The sequence below is a fragment of the Bos indicus x Bos taurus genome, chromosome 15 (assembly GCF_003369695.1).
Source record: "Bos indicus x Bos taurus breed Angus x Brahman F1 hybrid chromosome 15, Bos_hybrid_MaternalHap_v2.0, whole genome shotgun sequence".
NCBI lineage: Eukaryota > Metazoa > Chordata > Mammalia > Artiodactyla > Bovidae > Bos > Bos indicus x Bos taurus.
Genome location: NC_040090.1, coordinates 10,063,099 through 10,082,795, shown reverse-complemented (window position 1 = coordinate 10,082,795; position 19,697 = coordinate 10,063,099). Strand labels below are relative to the sequence as shown.

General features: G+C 40.4%; 1 protein-coding gene across 1 annotated transcript in view; it reads left to right on the top strand.

Annotated features, from left to right (window-relative positions):
- HSD17B12 (hydroxysteroid 17-beta dehydrogenase 12) overlaps positions 1 to 19,697 on the top strand; it is a 179,042-nt gene that overhangs the window by 109,087 nt on the left and 50,258 nt on the right. Inside the window, exons 4-6 of the mRNA XM_027562615.1 lie at positions 3,437 to 3,544; positions 18,710 to 18,774; positions 19,645 to 19,689. Coding sequence (XP_027418416.1) covers positions 3,437 to 3,544; positions 18,710 to 18,774; positions 19,645 to 19,689 — 218 coding nt within the window. The remainder of the gene's footprint in view (positions 1 to 3,436; positions 3,545 to 18,709; positions 18,775 to 19,644; positions 19,690 to 19,697) is intronic.

The following is a 19,697-nucleotide window of genomic DNA, read 5'->3' as shown; positions in this document are numbered from 1 at the left end:
ATGTTTACAATCCTGGGTTGGCAGAATTAGTGGATATGGTGGGCCGAATACAGAACTCGAGCCTCCGTGGATTTTTATATTCACAGGGCATCCTAGAAACAAATGGATACCAAGAAATACATGGATACCAAGAGACGAGTTTAATTTCATTTCTCAAGCCAACAAAGAGAGGTGCCTCAAGGAAAAAAGTTGCTTTTCAAAAGGAAAAAAAAAAAAGTATTTTATGTGATTTAAAAAAAATGCTGAGACATAATTGGAGGAATTGTTATATATCTTTATCCCACAGCCCTTAGGGTATTGATTTTAACGTATCAGAGCTTCTACCTTGGAAGAAAGACAATAGAGGCAGTCATGTCGTGGACCGTTGTGGTGGACAAGGATCAGGGTACTCAGAAGTATGTCTCCAAAGCTTCGGTGAAGTTCTTACTCTTCTCCAGTGGTGGGCTGTTGCTGAGCTGTAGACTGGTAGTTGTATGAAGAGCCTCGGGCAGGAGACGTGAACGTGGAAATGAAGATTATATTGGGGTGGCCCAAAGGTTCGTTCAAACCTGAAGATGATGGTCCCCACTCACAGTCCAGGTGCTTGTTGCAGCCTTGTGCTCGTGTTTAAAACGGAGGTTTCCTGTTCATCTGCGTTGGCTTCTATTGGCAGGGCCAGATGATAGCTGATAGGCTATGGGAAGCAGGGAGATGCCTAGATTTATTTCCACAGTTCCTAAGGAAGCCAGCTGTCTCCCACCCCAGCCTTTTAGAACATCTGTCATTATTCTCTTCTAAGGGCCTTGGCCCAGAGAGTGGCATCTCCTGTCCTGTTTTTATGTACATGCTTCTATTTTTGACTCACACAGCTTGGTGGTGGTGGTTTGAGGGGTAGTTCATGGAGCCCTCAAAGCTGGTCCACAGACCTGGTCAAGAGCATGCATAGCCGATAACCTCGGGAAAGGAAATGTGAGGGAAGGCTCCTGGATTCTTCTGGGGGAGTTTTCCTCACTATAAAAGGGACCTAAACAGGATGTCCCGTTGTTGATTCTGAACGTTGCCTGCGTGGCTGTTTGGAATGGCAGTGGCCTTCTTGAAACCAAGAGAAGAGCCAGTCTAGAGGAATAAGAGAAAGGGTGGAAGGACCCTGGAGCCTTGTGACATTGTTGAGCAACTGAACAAAACAGACCCAAGTCCTTGTCCTCACAAGCTTAATTCTGGAGGGAGCGGAGGACAATAAACATGTACATTAACAAGGTACATAGATTAGAGAGGGGTAAGCACAATGGGATGGAAAAAAGCAGAGAAGGGGGAGACGGAGTGCAGGAGAGGAGTAGCTGCATTTTTCAAAGGCTGGTCAAGGAAGACTTCTCTGACCCAACAGAGACGCGGGATCTGGAACAACATTCCAGACAGGGCATAGAAAGTGCAAAAGCCTTGAGTGTATTTGGAGAAGATTCTGTGTCTACAGAACTGCCAGGACCCCTGTGAACAAGGCTGAGGAGTGACCGGAGAGTAGGTGGGTAAAGATGAGTTTGGTATCAGGCTGTTGCTGAAGACTTTGTTTCTTCCTGGATGTGAGATGGCACCCTTTGGAGGTTTGCAAGGAGGGAAGTGACAGGATCTGACCTATGTTTTAAAAAGAAGAAAAGCCCACAATAGGGACAGTGAAGAAAAGTTAAGAGAAAGAAAACAGTGTTAACTGGACTAGAGCAGGATTCAGAGGAATTCAGGTATAAGTTCAAATTTTTATGTATCTGGAAAAACTTGCATCAAAAGCCATGACGACATAAGAAAACTTACTTATGCCATATGCATATAAGGCTGTGCCATGTAAGTACACTCACCAAATCTTCTGAGATCTAAAAGTAAATTTGATTCAGTGGCTGTTAGGTGGCTTTTATTAGTAGAGAGAAATTTTCCTAAATGTCAGCGTATAGTGCTGGTGTGGAAACAGACTTTGCTTTTCTTAAATAAATAGATAAATTTTATCTTATTTTACCTCTGGAATAAAGTTTTACTTTCCATAAAACGTTTCTTTCAGCCTTTTGATTTTAGTCTTTTTTCTTGTGAATCGGTGGCTCTAATAAAGGCAAGAGTTCTTTACTTACTTGTGGTAAATTCTGTGAACCATCTGTGATAAGACATGTTGGACCAGCTATGGGGAAAAACCCTGTATCTGGCTGTCCATTACATGAACACATATCATAACTCATTTATATTCGAATCGTAGGTATACCTTTAACACTAGATAAGGTGTTTTCCAGGTCAATTATTATCCTCTCTAGTTTATTCATAGATTCCTATCTAGGGTCGATAACTTTTCATTGAGTCTAACTAATAATAAATCTGTCGTGAACCAGCTGTTTTAGTTTCAGACATAAATCCTTTTAGGTCAAGAACAGAAATCTCTGTGGATTAATGCTGTATATTCTGTGATGAGCCGGCATTGACTTCAAAGGAAGAACATTTTATTTTTGGAAGTAGGGTTTTTAAGTTAATTCTTTTGAATTCTCATCCAGTTCCAAAGAATAAACATTCTTAGAGACTTTATGGACTGCCTCCTGTATGCCAGTACATAGTCGTATTGATAGTAATAAGGTCATATTTTTGTACCTTTGTGTTGACAGCACTAATGAGTATTAGTGCCTTCATTTTCAAAAGAGGATGCAGAGGCCCATAGACTTGCTCAAAGTCAAAGCAAATAAGTGTGGAAGAGAAATTGGTAGCCGTGTCTCGGTAACCTCACCGTTGATGCCATGCTCTCAGAGCAGCTCACTGGTGAAGGCAGAAATCAACATGACACGTTCCTTCTCATGAGGATGCTTTCTCCAGTGTGTCTCACTTCTCAGTTTGTTATTTCCCTTAGCTCTGTTTAGACCTGAATAGTCCTGTGCAAAGTGGAACACAGGTCTTTCTTGTGTCACTCTCTGGCTCCATTACTGTGCATTTTATGTGGGCTTTTTAAATGTAGCCACTATTTATCATTAACCAAGTTTCCAAATTCTAATATCATATTCTTTTTATTTCCAGATTAATAATATGGGTTTTTTGTTTTAATAGATCCCACTTTACAATATTTTGTGACATAGAGACTGAAGAAAGAATGAAGTTACCAATTTGCAATTAAAATCATAAAGCCAGAGATACTTAAAGAGTATATAGCATGATGATATGAACCATGTTTTATAGTTTGTACCTAAGGGTCTAAAAAGCCATCATTTTGATTTATAGGAGAACTGATTAAGGAACATTCACTGGAATTTTTATTTCAGAACTATTGTGCTGACTCTATAGCATCTCTTAGATGGTCTCACGATTGCTTAAAATTATCCTGATCTAAATTTCATCTCAAGTTGGGGTGGGGAAAGTGTTTGAAAGAGTAATGTCATCAAATGCTTGAATCTTATTTGCCATATATTAATTTTCCTCTCTCCATTTGTGTTTTTTTCCCTAGGAGAAAAATTCAAAGTGGAAACAAAGACCATTGCTGTTGACTTTACGTTAGAAGATATTTATGACAAAATTAAAACAAGCTTGGCAGGTCTCGAGATTGGTGTTTTAGGTTTGTATCTTTGTCACATTTATAGATTCTTCTTATATCTATTGATTAGTACTGTTTTCATTTTGAATGTTAGGTGTTCAACTGGTGGCCTAACTAGTGAAAAGAAAATTGTCTTGTTAATACAAATGATCATTAGATGATATTAATTTATATATGCGTGAATCTTTATGTTTTGTGTTGTATTTTAATGATGACTACAATTTAGGTTGTTTTCTTGGCCTGCTTTATTTCCACTCTTTCATTCTCTCGGTATGTATTTAATATAGCTATGTTGTTATAATCGTTTTAGCAGGTGATGCTGACCCATTTTTATAGTTGAGGAAATACAGGCTTAGAGGGGTATTTCTTAGCCTTTGTTCAGTATTACCCTCTCCCCAACAAGGAGTCTTTTTAGACATTGTTTTCCACTAGTCTTCCCTCCCATGAAATTTTAGTACCACAGGTACACTGTGGATCTTGTTTACGTGCTGTACCTATACAGAAAGGTTAAGAGCTCACACCACGCCCCCAAAACAATTTTTGCCCACTGAGGGGAGCTATCACCCCAGATGAGAAGATGTGACTCAGATGAATGACTTGCCTGAGGTCACACAGAGGCTGAGAACTGCACCTGGGTTTTAGCCACTACAGTAAATCCCCTACCCAAAAACGAGTTCCATTCTGAGAGCGTGTTCCTAAGTCCAGTTAGTAAGTCCCCCAAAGTTAGCCTAGGTCCCAGCTAACACAGCTGGCTATGTGATACTGTACTGTAATAGGTTTATAATATTTTTCACACAAATAACACACAAAAAACAAAGAACATGTTTTTAATCTTATACAGTCCATACAGTACCTGAAAAGCTCTACTGAGCACTGTTGTACTTTGGTACTTTGCAGCAGTGTACTAAAAGTACCGTCGTCCTTCTCAGCAGTGATGTACCAGCCCCGTCACTGCTGCTTTAAGCTCGCTGCCAGACGTCCTGGGCTTAAAATAAAGATACTGCACGACCACACTCTGTGCAGTTGTTGTTGTTCAGTCGCCCAGTCGTATCTGACTCTTTGCAACCCCGTGAACTGCAGCATGCCAAGCTTCTCTGTCCTTCACTGTCTCCTGGAGTTTGCTCAGACTCAGGTCCATTGAGTCGATGATGCCATCCAACCATCTCATCCTCTATCAGCCCCTTCTCCTCCCTCCTTCAATCTTTCCCATCATCAGGGTCTTTTCCAGTGAGTCAGCTGTTCGCATCAGGTGGGCAAAGTATTGGAGCTTCAGCATCAGTCCTTCCAATGAATATTCAGGGTTGATTTCCTTTAGGGCTGGAGTGTTATAGAAGGCTTTCTTCAGCTGTCTTTCCCGACCCAGATATAGAAAGTCTACAGCGTGAGTTTAGGCACAATAGGTAGATCTATGAAGGATGAGGTACAGGGTACCCACTTCCAGAATCCTAGGACTTGTGTCAGTACGTAAGCATTAATATTTAGACATAAGAATTGATATTTTCCTGGGCCATGTATGCTAATGGAACCACTGCTTTTGTAGTCCAGCCCCTTAGTAAATTGCAGCCTGCGAGTCAGCAGTTTCCACCCTTCTTTATTCATTCACCAGTCAGTGAACTGGAGATACAACAATAAACAAGAAAGCACCCAGCTTTATGTAGTGTAATCTTCTGAATGGAAAGACAACCCTGATCAAAAATAGTTATCTATGGGATAAGTGTTGAGACAGGGAGGGCAGGGTGTAATAAAGAGGATAAAAGGAATGGCAGAGTTGATATGGGAAAAAATAATGGTGACTTGGCCTAGCCGGTAGGGTAAGAAAAAGGATGATTCCAGAAATACGAAGGGAGTGGAGGAAGCAGGACTCTACATGTGGGCGATGCAAGAGAACCCTTGATGACCTTCAGGTTTCTGGCTTGAACATCTGTGTCAGTAATACCATCTAATAAAATGGGGAATCCTAGAAAAGGAAGCTTTTTGGGAACAAGGATCGTTTAAGTTTGGGGTTCTTCTAGGATGCCCAAATGGGTTCTTTTTTAATTAATTTTTATTTGAGTATAGTTGCTTTACAATACTGGGTTAGTTTCTACTGTACAGCGAAGTGAATCAGCCATATGTACACAGGTATCTCCTCTTTTTTGGATTTCCTTCCCATTTAGGTCACCACAGAGCACTGAGTAGAGTTCCCCATGGTATACAATAGGTTCTCATTAGTTATCTCTTTTATATATAGTACTGTATATATGGGCTTCCCTGATGGCTCAGTGGTAAAAAATACGCCTGCCAATGCAGGAGATTACCTGCCAATGCCAACCCAGGTTTCGATCCCTGGGTCCAGAAGATCCCCTGGAGAAGGAAATGGCAACCCACTCTACTGTTCTTGCCTGGGAAATCCCATGGACAGAGGAGCCTTGTGGGCTACAGTCCATTGGGTGGCAAAAGAGTCAAATACAATTTAGCAACAAAACCACAACAGAAGTGTACTTATGTCAATCCCAATCTCCCAGTTCATCCCCTCCCCACCAGTTGGGGTTGTCAAGTTGATAGTTGGACATATGGGTCTAGCTGTTAGTAGAGCTCTGAACTAGAGATAGAGCTTAGAGGTCAGTCATCTCTGAGTAGTCGTCTCATTGGAGAAAGGAGACTGGAGCTAATCCAAGGAGAATGGAGAGAAAGTAAAGAGGAAAACTGGGACAGAGCTCTGTGTCATCACGGGCTGCCTGGAACTAGTGTGGAGGAGGGGTAGTTTTTTGCACAAGTTCAGCACTGTCCACTGGAAATATAATGCAAGCCAGGTATGTGATTTTAACCTGTCTTGTAGCCGCATTTTTAATAAATGAAAAGGAACAAACGAAACTAATTTTAGTAATGTATAACCACTGTATCCAAAGTATTATCACTTTACCAAGTAATCCACATAACACTTTTGGAAACATTTTATATTCTTTTTCTCATACCAAGTCTTCAGGTCATAGGGTGTGTTTTACATTTATAACATTATCTCGGTTCGGACTAGCTACATTTTAGATGTTCGGGAGCCACCCATACCTAGTGAAAGTGTCAGTTGCTCAGTAGTGTCTGACTGTTTGCGACCGGGTGGACTCTAGCCTGCCAGGCTTCTCTATCCATGGAGTTCTCCAGGCAAGAACACTGGAGTGGGTAGCCATTCCCTCCTCTCCAGGGGATCTTCCTGATCCAGGGATCGAACCCTGGTCTCTTGCATTGCACACAGATTCTTCACCATCTGAGCCACACACATGCCTAGTGATAGACATCTATCTCCAGTTCATCTTGGCTGTCTCTCATCCTCAGTTTGTGTGGGAGAGCCATAAATATAACTGTGAGGTTTTCCTTACGCTTTGACATGGCTTTTAACCTGGGCAGTTTGCAGTGTCTGGCAATATCCAGACACACTTCTGGTTGTCACTAATTGAGGAGAGAGGAGGAAGCTCTGTTGGCCCCTGTGCAGAGCGGGAGGGAATGGTGGTAAACATGCTCAAATGCTCAGATAGACTCCCTCTGCAAAGGATGATCAGGCTGAAATCTCAGCAGTGCTGAGGTTGAGGTTAAAATCTTAACAGTGTGGCTTTGAAGTTATACTGTAATTAAACGATTTGATTGAATCCTTAGGCCCCCACACACATACATAGACAACTTAAGTTTTGATTTCTTAGGTTGGTTACAGCTCAATAATAAAAATAATTAGAGCTAATGCTCCTTTAAAGTTTATAGCAGCACTTTCACATTCATTATACTATTAATTGGCTATACACTTTGTTTTCTTCCTACTCTGTCAGAACTATCTCCTTAATCATGAGCTTTGTATAATTATTATTGACATTTATTAGCAGATATATTGCATTGTAATTTTAATTTGCCAAGAGTTTTGAGGAAAATATTAAAATGTCCTTATGAGCTAAATTTTATCTTACTACTAGGTCATATTTCAACCTAAATCTTATAGTTCTTTCTCTAGTGTGGGTGTAACCATCTAGAACTTGTGGGAGGGGTCTGGTGTTGATTTTTTATATTATTATTATTACCTGAACATATAGCCCCTTCACTTTTTTCCCTCTTCCCCCACCCCAGTCCAGATCCCATTATACCCCCACCTCTGTCTAAGAAGGATAAAATAATTTATTCTCCTTCCTCCTCTGCTTAACGTCAGTCTCACCTTATAATATTACCTAAAATAACAAACATATACATTGATTTCTAGTAAGATTTAGCAATCAATCCATATTAAGTCATAAGAAAGATTTTTTTTTCTACTGAAAAAATTTTAATGAAACCAGTAATGATAAAAAGAAATAAAAATCACCAAGGTATATTCCATTTGTTTGAATAGCATTGACCACTAAAAGCATAGTCAGTGCTTAATAGAGAATTTCTATTTTCAGAATTGCAATAGAAAATAAACACTATGTGTTAGGAAAGAAATATTAATTTTTCAATAAGATAAGTGGGGAAAAAAAGGGCCATGAATTCTGTGAATTCATACTGAAAGCTTACCATAACTTGATCAGACTGCAAATGTGTAAGGTTGAGACGATGAACTCTTTACTCTGCTGTGTAAAATAAGCAAACATCTCCTGTCTTCTGTCAGGCAAATGCCAAGAAACACAGATTTAAGAAAACTTAAAAACAAACTCCAGCTATTTAGAGAAAATGACATCAGTCCTGCTTTCAGCAAGCAAACAATTGGTTAACAGAATGTGACTGTTATAATGCTCAGTTGATTCCTCAAGAGAGACGCTCACGTGTGTTCCAGGTCGGTTTGGAGGACTTCATGCACTACATCTCAGTCGGCATACTTTACCAAGGCCAAGGGAGTAGACTTGGTTTTGAAGTATGCCACAGACAATACTTGTTTCAAATTCCACTCTGACTTTTTTTTTTTACTTTTAAACAGTGGCATTCTTTATTTTAGAGGCAAAAATAGAAAGGTCCTTCTGGAAAAAGATGCTTAGTTTGTGATTCATTTAAAAAAAATCAACCATAGCTTTTTTCAAGCTTTTAATGCATCCTGGACCAAGAGTTTCCCTATGCTAAGTGCTATTAAGGTCCTCTCCACCCATGTCATTATTTATGTAACTTGTAGAGTCCAGAAAATCTGTTGGTACCGGGTGTCGATCTGTAATGGCTTAGTACCTGTTGATTACCCATGAACTTTTTTCTGTCTCTACACAGTGCCCATAATTATATTAAGAGGCAGCATTTAAATAACAACAGCATATATAGACAATAAGAGTCAGTTGATTGCAAAATCTGAGATAGATGTTTTTCTCTTTTCTTCCTACTACTAAGTCACTTCAGTCGTGTCCGACTCTGTGCGACCCCATAGACGGCAGCCCACCAGGCTCCCCCATCCCTGGGATTCTCCAGGCAAGAACGCTGGAGTGGGTTGCCATTTCCTTCTCCAATGCATGAAAGTGAAAAGTGAAAGTGAAGTCGCTCAGTCGTGTCCAACCCTCAGGGACCCCATGGATTGCAGCCTTCCAGGCTCCTCCGTCCATGGGATTTTCCAGGCAAGAGTACTGAAGTGGGGTGCCATTGCCTTCTCCACTTTTCTTCCTGTGCCCTTCATAAATAAATAATTGTTCTATTAATGTATTTGGTGGGTTATTTTTTAATTGGTATCTTCCCTTCTCAGCTGAATGCAAAAATATCTCTTGATTATCCTTACCTATGCAGCCTTATGGATTATGGGAAAAACATCAGAAGCATTTGTGTTCTGTTTTCCCCCCTACAACTTAGTATTTGTTCTGGGATGGAAAATAGTTGAGTGTTGGGAATTAAGTATCTTAAAAGATAGTTTGAGCAGAGATTAATAGTTAAGATCAGTCCTGTAGCTCTATAACTGTTTATATTTAATTTTCAAAGCTTCTTAACAAAAGACCAAAAATATTATTAGCTACTTGGGGGAAAGGACCAGTTAGCTTCAAAATGGCAAACTCCCAGGGAATTAGTTTGGTTGAGATCTCTAGAAGGCTTTGTTGTACTTCAGTCCCCAAAGTGTCAGAGGAAAAGGAAACAGATGGCTGAGACTGGGGACCACAGGGGGGTAGGAACTGGGCTGAGGAAAACTTTTCTAGGAACCTTGGGAGGGGAGAAATCTTAAGCACTTTGGGAAGTTATTATGTGGCCTCTCGGTTCCCAGTTAATGAAGGAAATTACAAGTAGAAGAGTCTTGCTGCTTTTTCAGAGGGTTTTAAAATATGTAAAGCTACAGATGATCTTCTTGCCATTCTCAGGAACTTTACTATTTAGAAATTAGTTTTAAAGTGCCTTCTTTTGAAATGTAAATGTCTCTGAAAGAGCAGTGACATCTTCATTTTCATCTGATTGGTATTAGTGTGTTCAGTTTACTGTCTACTTGCTGGATGAGTCACCTTGAGGAATGACTATTTTAGTTAATGAAAGATGTGGAGAAATCATTTTGAAATGGAGCAGCGAGGCTTAAAGAGGAAACTGTAGTGGTAGGCTGATGAACAGTGGGGGTGCTTAGGTGCTGCTGGTGGTTTAGTTGCCAAGTCGTGTCCAAGTCTTGTGACCCAATGGACCGTAGCCCACCAGGCTTCTCTGTCCATGGGATTTCCCAGACAAGAATACTGGAGTGGCTTGCCGTTTTGTTCTCCAGGGGATCTTTCCAGTCTCCTGACTTGCATGTGGATTCCTACTGACTGAGCTACCAGGGAAGCCCAAGGGTGCCTAGAGAGAGGATGAAAAATAGAACGGCAAGATAAGGTTAGTTGAGAGAGCACCAGTGATAAACTTTGGATGTCTGGAAACACCCTTCTTCCTTTTCCTTTTTTTCCCCTTGCCCTGTAGCCCAGGTATAAAATGACTCTGGCTCAAGAAAGGACAGAGGCTATTGTTTTAGTATGCAAGAAAGGATTAGAGGAGCATTGTAGGATGGTAGGATGATAGTTTGTAGAGAGGGTGAATTTACTCTATTATTCCAGGATATAATTTTCATGCCTTCTTGGGGTTTAAGACATTTCCAAAACTTCTCTTTTCTAATACAATCAAGTTCTGTCCCAAACCACCAGAGTTAGTGTAGATCCCACAGGTACGATGACACAGTCCCCAAATAGACTGCATTCATTTCAGACACGAGCTGTAAGTTTGAAGGTCCCCAGGCCACCTGCACTTCTGACCCGGTGGCCACGAATTTGTGGTTTCCCGTGACCCTTTCAGGTTCAGCAACTTAAAATCAGGACCAGCCAAACGAAGAGACACAAAGGGCAAGTCCAAGAGGGGTCCAGACACAGAGTTTCTGTGCCCTTGCCTTGTGGGGTCAGGACTCGTCACCTTTTCCACACATTGGTGTGTTCACCCACCGGGAGGCTCCATTGACCTCAGGGCCCGGAGTTTTTATTGGGGTTTCATTATTTAGGCATGATTAATCAAACCTTTGGCCAAGTGATTCAACTCAATTTCCAGCCCCCATCCCTTTTCCACAGGCAGGGCTGGCTCAAAGCCCCAGCTCTAGTCACCACTGACTGACCTCAGGTTTCTTGTCTGGTTAGCTTAAACTCAGATGTGATCCAAAGGCCCCGCCATGAATAACAAAGACATTCCAAGGGTTTAGTCATTTCCCTTCAGGAATCTGGGACAAGGACCAGGCAAACTATATTATACAGCATTCTTTTTAATACAGCATTTTTTCATTTCTTAATTGTTTGTCTTCCTCTCCCACCCCACCCTCCCCATCCCCCTGCTACAGGCAGATCCTATTTTTAAAAAATAATTTTATTTACTTATTTATTTATTTTTGGCTGCACTGGGGGTTTTGTTGCTGTGTGCACACTTTCTCCAGTTGTGGTGAGCAGGGGCTTCTCCTCTTTACTGCGATGCTGTTCACTGCAGTGGCTTCTCCTTATGCAGAGCACAGGCTCTAGGTGCACAGGCTTCCGTAGCTGTAGCACGTGGGCTCGGTAGTCGTGGCTCACAGACCTGGTTACTCCATGGCATGTGGAGGCCTCTGGACCAGGGCTTGAACCCTTGTCTCCTGCATTGGCAGGCAGAGTCCCATCCACTGTGTCATCAGGGAAGTCCCTTCCTGTTTGTTGATAGTCATGCCCCAACTCATTCAACAAGTAAAATTGCGGAGAGATAGCAGTAAGCAAAACTGATACTGTTTTTGCTTTCATGGAAGACAGCCACTGAACAAGTAATTAGGAATAGGTTTCATGTAATGAAAGGGTAAATTGCTGAGAAGGCTAAGAGTGTCAGAGAGGATCTCTCCGAGAAAGTGATATTTAAGTTGAGACCTAAAAGTTGATTAATCCTGCAAGAAAAGATGTTTCCAGGTAGAAGAAACAGGATGTATAAAAACCCTGAGGTGAATGTGCTTGGCAGGTTTGAGGAGTTGACAGAAGGTCTGTAAATCCAGAGCACAGATTGTACTGCTAGAGTCTGGAGATTAAGTGATGCCACAAAAGGCTTAGAAATCCGGGTTGATACGTTTGGACTTTCTTGGCAGGACAGTGTAGAGATTGTAGAGTAAGCAGTAAATTGATATCATTCTAGCACTTTAGATCATTCTGACTCCCGAGTAGAAGAGGCAAGAATTGATGCAAGGAGACCGATAAGGCTATTTCAGCAATGAAATATAAGATAAGGGTGGCTTATATTAGAATGATGGTGGTGGGAATGGATAGAAGTGAATTGACTGGAGAGATGTTTAAATAGAAATAGGACTAATTTCTGATGAGGTCCTCATCAGAGGTCTTGCCTGACTGAGGAGTCAAGAATAGTAGCAGTTTGCTTTTAATTATTATTGCCAAGATTCATTAAGTGTTTTTATATGCCATGCACCATGCTAATGAATCTCATTCAATCCCCAACAATCCTATAAGATAGATATTAATATTTCTATCCCACTTAACAGACAAGAAACAGACTTACAGTGATTAAATGCGTTGTCCAGGATTATTTTGTTGTTTAGTCGCTAAGTCGTGTCAGACTCTTTGTGACCCTGTGGACTGCAGCTCACCTGGCTACTCTGTCCTCCACTGTCTCCTGGAGTTTGCTCAAATTCATGTCCATTGAGTCAGTGATGCTACCTGACCATCTCATCCTCTCTTGTCCCCTTCTCCTTTTGCCTTCAGTCTTTCCCAGCATCAGTCTTGTCTAATGAGTCAGCTCTTTGCATCAGGTAGCCAAAGTCATTCAAAAGCAGTCCAAGATTATACAGTTACTAATTAGCAACTTTCAGGTCGACTTGAGTAGCTGGGAGCTATTTCTCTAAGACAAGAGACCATGGACCAGGAGCAATTCTGTAGAAAACAATGACGATTTCATTTTGAGTTATGTTAAACTTGAGAAGGCTGTGAGAAAGCAAAGTGGAGATTCAAGTAGACAGTGGGATCTTGTGTAAATGCCCTCCTTTGGGCTGAATGAAGCAGAAGCCTGATGCAGCCAATCATGGCAAACAGAACAGGTACATGGAATTTTTAGGAGACTAGTATAGTGCCTTATGGGCTTCCCTCATAGCTCAGTTGGTAAAGAATCTGGCTGCAATGCAGGAGGCCCCAGTTCGATTCCTGGGTCGGGAAGATCCCCTGGAGAAGGAAATGGCAAGCTACTTCAGTATTCGTGCCTGGAGAATCCCATAGATAGAGGAGCCTGGTGGGTAGAGTCCATACGGTCCCAAAGAGTAGGACACGACTGAGTGACTTTCACTTTCATAGTGCCTTACAGTTCCATCAGATGTATTGAACGAGATTGGATTTCTAAAGTGAGAAGAAGGTTGAATTCAAATGTATTTCCTTTTACTCAAAACCCACTAGTGGTATTAATTAAAGCAAAACCTTTAGCTTAAAACTGGGCAATTATCTGTGATTTCAGAAATGTAAGCAGAACCATCATTCATGAAACTGACACACATTCCTCTTGTTCACTGAGCTTTAACTACCAACCCTCTCCCATCCTTCTGTCCTCATTCTCTCTTCCAACTTGATGGATGGCAAATCTTACATGGTTTTGTAATGAGCATCACGTAGCAGTTTGTAATTAAACAGTGGAGCTGAAATGTTCTGTTGTGTTGCTTCTGACTCAATCTTAATTTTTCAATTTCTGAGTAAAAGCACTGTAGATTTAAAGCCCTGTAAACTCTCTTTTATTTAGAAATTGCTACTCACAAGTGTAGGAAAACTGTAAAGTTTGCAAAATGTTTTACTTGCTGTTCCAAATATCATCTGTCAGAGTCTGAACATGTGCTAGCTACAGCAATATGTTAAATAAGGCAAAGAAGGAATTTTCTTTGCATCACTTTCCAAACTCCGCAGACTGTAAGATTAGATTACTTGAATGAAGTAAAGAGGGAACAGGAGCAGTTAGGATAAATTCAATCCGTGTAAAGTTATCCTGGTTAACTCTTGCCTAGAGCTCTCTTTTAGATGGATCTTCCACTTCAGTGCTGGTTACGTACAATAAAAACAGGGACCTTGGCTATTGTGCTGCAGCCCCGGCACCTACCCTAGTGTTGGGTGCAAAATAGGAGTTCAATAAACACTTGTTGAATAAGTGACCACACAGCAATTAACAACTCTTTCTCCCCACTTATTAACAGACTAGTATATTCCAAGTGTTAGTTGCTCACCCAGAGTTGTGTCCAACTCTTTGTGACCCCATGGACTGTAGGCTGCCAGGCTTCTCTGTCCATGGAATTCTCCAGTCAAGAATACTAGAGTGGGTTGCCACGCCCTCCTCCAGGGTATCTTCCGGACTCAGGGATCCAACCCAGGTCTCCTGCATCGCGGGCAAATTCTTTACTGACTGAGCCATGAGGGAAGCTACCAGGGAAGCCCACCACTGCCACACTTTTGAGGGGCTTCACTTAGGATTCTCTGGTGGCTCAGATAGTAAAGAATCTGCTTGCAGTGCAGAAGAGCTGGGTTTGATCCCTGGGTCGGGAAGATCTCCTAGAGAAGGGAATGGCTACCCACTCTAGTATGGGTGGGTAACCTGGAGAATTCCATGGACAGAGTATGTTCCAGGCATTGGGTTAAACCTTTTATGTGTATTATCCCATTTAATGCTTAAATTGTTATGCCTGTTTTATATATAAAGGTGATGAGGAAACAGGCTTACTGGAGTGAAATCACCTGCACCTTGTTAGGACCTGGTAGCTGCAGACTGAAATCAGGGTCTGTTGGACTCTGAGATCCATCCCCTCCTGGTTCGAGAGCTTAAAATAAGAGAAGTTTTTCTCCACTCATGGTGTTACTTGGGTCTGCATTTTTAAAAATTCAGTATCTTTTGCAATAAAGAGAGGTGGCAGGATTTTTTAAAATTCAGTTTTTTATGAATGAACTGCATTAGTGTATCCAACTACAAATGTGACCAAAATGTAAACTTAGTATCATGTTTTCCACTTTGATGTGATGAGAGAGAAATAGAGAAGACTGCATTACTTGTTACGTATTAGGAAACCGCATCATTAGGCAGTGTGTTTTTAAACTGCCTTAATGTCTTATGTGTGATTAATCTGGAAGAGGCAGCAGGTTGAAGGTGGTCTGTGTGTGGTTACCCATATCTGTTATTATTGTGTTCGTTCAGATGGACTTTTATTCTCTAGCAATTTATTGTCATTTGCTCCTCCCTCATGCCCAACCCAGATGCCAGAAATCGAATTTCCTAATGACATCATTATCTGTACAGCAGCTGGTTTTGATAAAGGATGCTAAGCCCAGTAAGGGTAGAAGGAGCAGAAAATGAATTCAGAAGAAACAAATCTTGTGTATGTTCTCATCATTTTTTAAAAGTATGATAGGTGGAAATGATTTTTAAGCAGCAGTATGGTGTAATTTAGAATATTTATATAACATTCAGAAATACTCTGTGGATTTTCCGAGTCTTTAAAATATAATGGTTTGTGGTTTCGGTGTTTTTGAAAGTTCTGGATAGCAGATGTGGAGAGAGCACTGTTGAGCCTAGCACACGAACAGCTCCTCTGCAGGGATCTGCCACCTCCTTCTCTTTCCACTTGCCTTGTCCTTGTTCTTGGCCTGTCTTCACCTCTCTTCTCCATCTGCCTCATCTCTTCCATTGAGCTCTTCCCAATCTCAGAACTCCACTGAGAAATGGATGGGAAAGAGTTTCTGTTCATGGTCCTGTGATGATTGCTGGGGTAGTGCTCGGCATTCTGAGATTACATGTACATACAATACCTTGTTTTCTGAAAGACATGGTGTGTTACATGAGTTAAAAGGATTTTTCAGGTCATTGAACAAAAATGTTCAATCTGCCTCTGGTGCCTGACTTGAAGAATTCAAGGAAACTTACTAATGAACAGATATTTAATGCTAATTTAAAACACTACCGTTTAAAAGGGATTTTCAATTATCTGAATGATGTTGGAACAACTTGTGACATTGTTTGGTTTGGCGAATCCTGTAATGAATCCTGTAATATAAGAAGATGGTATTGCATGTACCCATTCTTAATGAGATTAAATTATAATGTAAATATTTCCACCCTTCCCTCCTACCCAAAGCCTGTTTTCTTCCTTTTCCAAGTCCCTGCTTGTTTGGTTGCCTTTTCTGCCTGCTGTTTGGTTGTTGCTGCCACCTGACGTCTCAAAATAAAATTGCAATGAGTTTACTTTTTCCAAAAGATTCTCACCGTTGTGCAAGTTTATGGAAATAACATTTGAGAGCAACAGTTGTTTTTCTTGAACTCTTAAATAATAGCACTCTGAAGTGATTACTTACTGTGGAGAGAATACAGGTAGCATATCTTCCACCAGCGAAAGGTCCGACTAATAAGATAGCAAGAGATTTAAGAGTAAAGGACCACTTGGCCAGTGTGACCTTGGCAGGTATTTCGGCTCATAAAGTCAGGCTCAGTGCTCTGAAAGATCTAGTCCAGTTTTAAGACTTTTTTTCCCTGTGTTTATTTTTGATTATAAAGGCATAGCCCTTATACATAATACCATTTATTTCTTTGGATTAAAGGTCTCAGTGTTGACTGTGTTTTCTTTTAGAATTGTATTAAATAGATGATCACATTTTCACCATGTGAGTGGATAGCTGTGATGTCTTTCCTTTGCTCAATTAGCGAGACAGATCTGAAGTCTTTGTGTTGTAGATACAACCTTACCCAGAGTATCACTTCCTTGCTTAATTAGTTACGTATGGGCATCTTCAGCTTGACTTTGGCCCTTGTAACACAAGTTGGCAAGATGGCAAAAGTTAATGGTGCTGCTTACAAAGTTCCTGGTTTTTTTTTTTCCTTCTAAATCCAAATCGGGACTGTAAAAGATTTATAGTAACACTGTTCAGTTTTCTTCAGCATTTTGAAAAGTAACGTTAGTATTGCCATGGACTAGAAAGAGACCTAGAATCTAGGTCTAGATTCTAGATCCAGAGACCTACAGCTAGAAAGTTTTCTAGATACAAGAGAGTGAAGAAAGATGGAGTTCGCAGTGTGTGATGGAATCTTCTTTCCCAAAGAACATTACAATTCGGCAAAACCCTTTCCTTGAGGACTCCTGTAATCTAACACTGACTTCCTAAAGAATAGTTTAACATTTTAACAGATATTTTGGTTGTTGCTGTTTCTCTGTAAATAAGTCATTCATCCTTTATAACCTTGTGGATGGTCAAGGCAAAGTCGAATGAACACAGACCCGCGCCTTCAACTAGTTCTGCTGGTCTTTAAAGAATTGATTCCTAGAACCCCTGGTGGGCGGAGAACATTTTGAATAAAATAAAAATGGATTTGAACCTGCTATTATTTTTCTGTTTAGATACCATCCCTATTCAGATGGTCATGAATCTTAATTAAATACAGTTTGCTTTGCTACTGTCCTTTGCTTACAAATTTTTCAGACAGGTTTCTGTGATCTTGTTCAAGCCATCCTGACCGAATTGTACCAGTAAAATCTTGAGAGTCACAGCCTCAAGTGACTGGCTTGCTGCTAAATATAGAACCTTTACTGAGTTCCTTTGAGCCACTAATTTTGTTAGTCTGTTGAAAAAGTTACTGTTACTACTCTCAGGTTTATCTGGCATAATTCCTTATACGCTTGAGCAGAATGATCAGAATTTCGTTATCTTTTTGCTACTGAAACCTTTCTTTTCTGATACCTTACAGTTTTATTAAACATTGCTATCAGATTTCTGTTTATTATCTAATTATTACTGACATTTTTTTCCCCTGAGCTGAATAAGGAATGAAGTCATAGGATGGCTTTAAGAAGTGGTTAAGACACCTCTGAAGTCAAATATTCTCAGTTTGAATCCTAGCCTTACTTTGCTCTATGGTCTTGTGCAAGTTATTTAACCTCTGTGAATGTCAAACCTTCCCTCACCTCCCAGATGAGGTCTGGGACAGACCCCATGGCACTCTGTGCTTTGTAATGAAATAGTTGTTTAATTCTTTTTGTTTAGTGTCTTTCTCTTTCTACTGGATAGTTTGCTCCATGATGCAAACTATTGTTTATGGTTTTTCTGGTTCTTCACACGTGTCTTGCACACAATTGAATGGCAAATGTTTGTTGAATGATTAAAATGTGCTCTCATTTAAGAGGTGAAGACACTGAGATGCATATCATGCGTGACTTATCCCAAGTCACATATTTTCTGAAACAGTTGTAAGTAGAACTCAAGTTTTTAGTCTCCTATATAACTGTATCCTCCGCTCTTTCTACTGTACTCTGGGCTTCCCAGGTGGCTCAGAGGTGAAAAATCCGCTTGCCAACGTAGAAGCTGTGGGAAATGCAGGTTCGATCCCCAGGTCAGGAAGATCCCCTGGAGGAGGAAATGGCAACCCACTCCAGTATTCCTGCCAGGATGATCCCACAGACAAAGGAGCCTGGTGGGCTACAGTCCATGAGGTCACAAAGAGTCAGACACGACTGAACACACACACACAGAGAGAGAGGTTAAGCAGCATCTACAGGTGTATTACAGAGGCGGAATGCACACATGCTCCAATGGGCTATGCAAATTGGGAGGCCAATAAAAAGTCCTTTTGCCAGGGGTTGGATCCGGAAAGGCTTAGTGAAAGAGGAGACATTTGAACTGTCCATACAGGTAGATTATGGATAGAGAGATCACTCAAGACATAAACATTTTATGTAATTATATGTATCATTTTAGTCTCATTATGTTTAATCTCTTTATGTCAAATCTACAAAATGTATAGTAGCTAGCTAATGATCTTGTTTTATTTCAGTGAACAATGTGGGAATGTCATATGAGTATCCGGAATACTTTTTGGATATTCCTGACTTGGACAATGTAAGTTGTTTTTTGTAGATTGTGGTCATAGAAAGAATGCGTGCAGGCATAGGTGAGGCAATATGGTATAATGTTGAGACTGAGCGCTGGAGTCCATCTAACAGCTGAGATTCACACCCTGGTCCTTCTACTCACTACCTGAGATCCCCAGGGAATGACCCAACCATCCTTAGTCTCCGTTCCCTTGCCTATAATATAGGCAGCTTTACAGAGATGTTAGAAGGATTGAATGAGAAAATATTTATCATCTCATCTGCACAACGCTACATTCAATAATAGCTCCAGTTTTATTATTATTATTATTATTATTATTTTTATTACATCAAAGCAGCTCTGTTTAAGTATCAGGATTGTAAACACCAATTTAAAAGCCATAATTGTGTTAATAGTATACAGCAATATAGTGGATTCAGGTAAACTAGCTCTACCAAAATGAAAGCTATATACTTGATGCATGTCTAATTCTTTAATAAAAACTAGAAAACGTATTATTGAAAGAATATGTAAATTTTTAAAAATTGTTGAAAATATTAGATTCAATAGTTTCGTCTTTCCATGTTAGCGGAGAGGAAATTGCATATTTATTTTAGGTTTAGTGTGGTTTTTTCACTTGCAGATTTCACTTGTACGTATACTTTGGATTTTGTATACTAGCATGAATCACTGCATTGTTGAAAAATACTGTAATACTGAGAGTAAAGTATAAGCTGCCTCTTTACCCCCAATCCTGTCAGTTTCCAAGGTCTATACTATATCTGGGGAAACTTTCAGTGCATCTCTGGATTATTTATATATCTCTATCTATCTTATGTATAATATGGTCACTTCCATGATCAAATCTATATAAAATGATCAATATTTCTTTTGCAGACCATCAAGAAACTGATAAGTGTTAATGTCCTTTCTGTTAGCAAGGTAAGGAA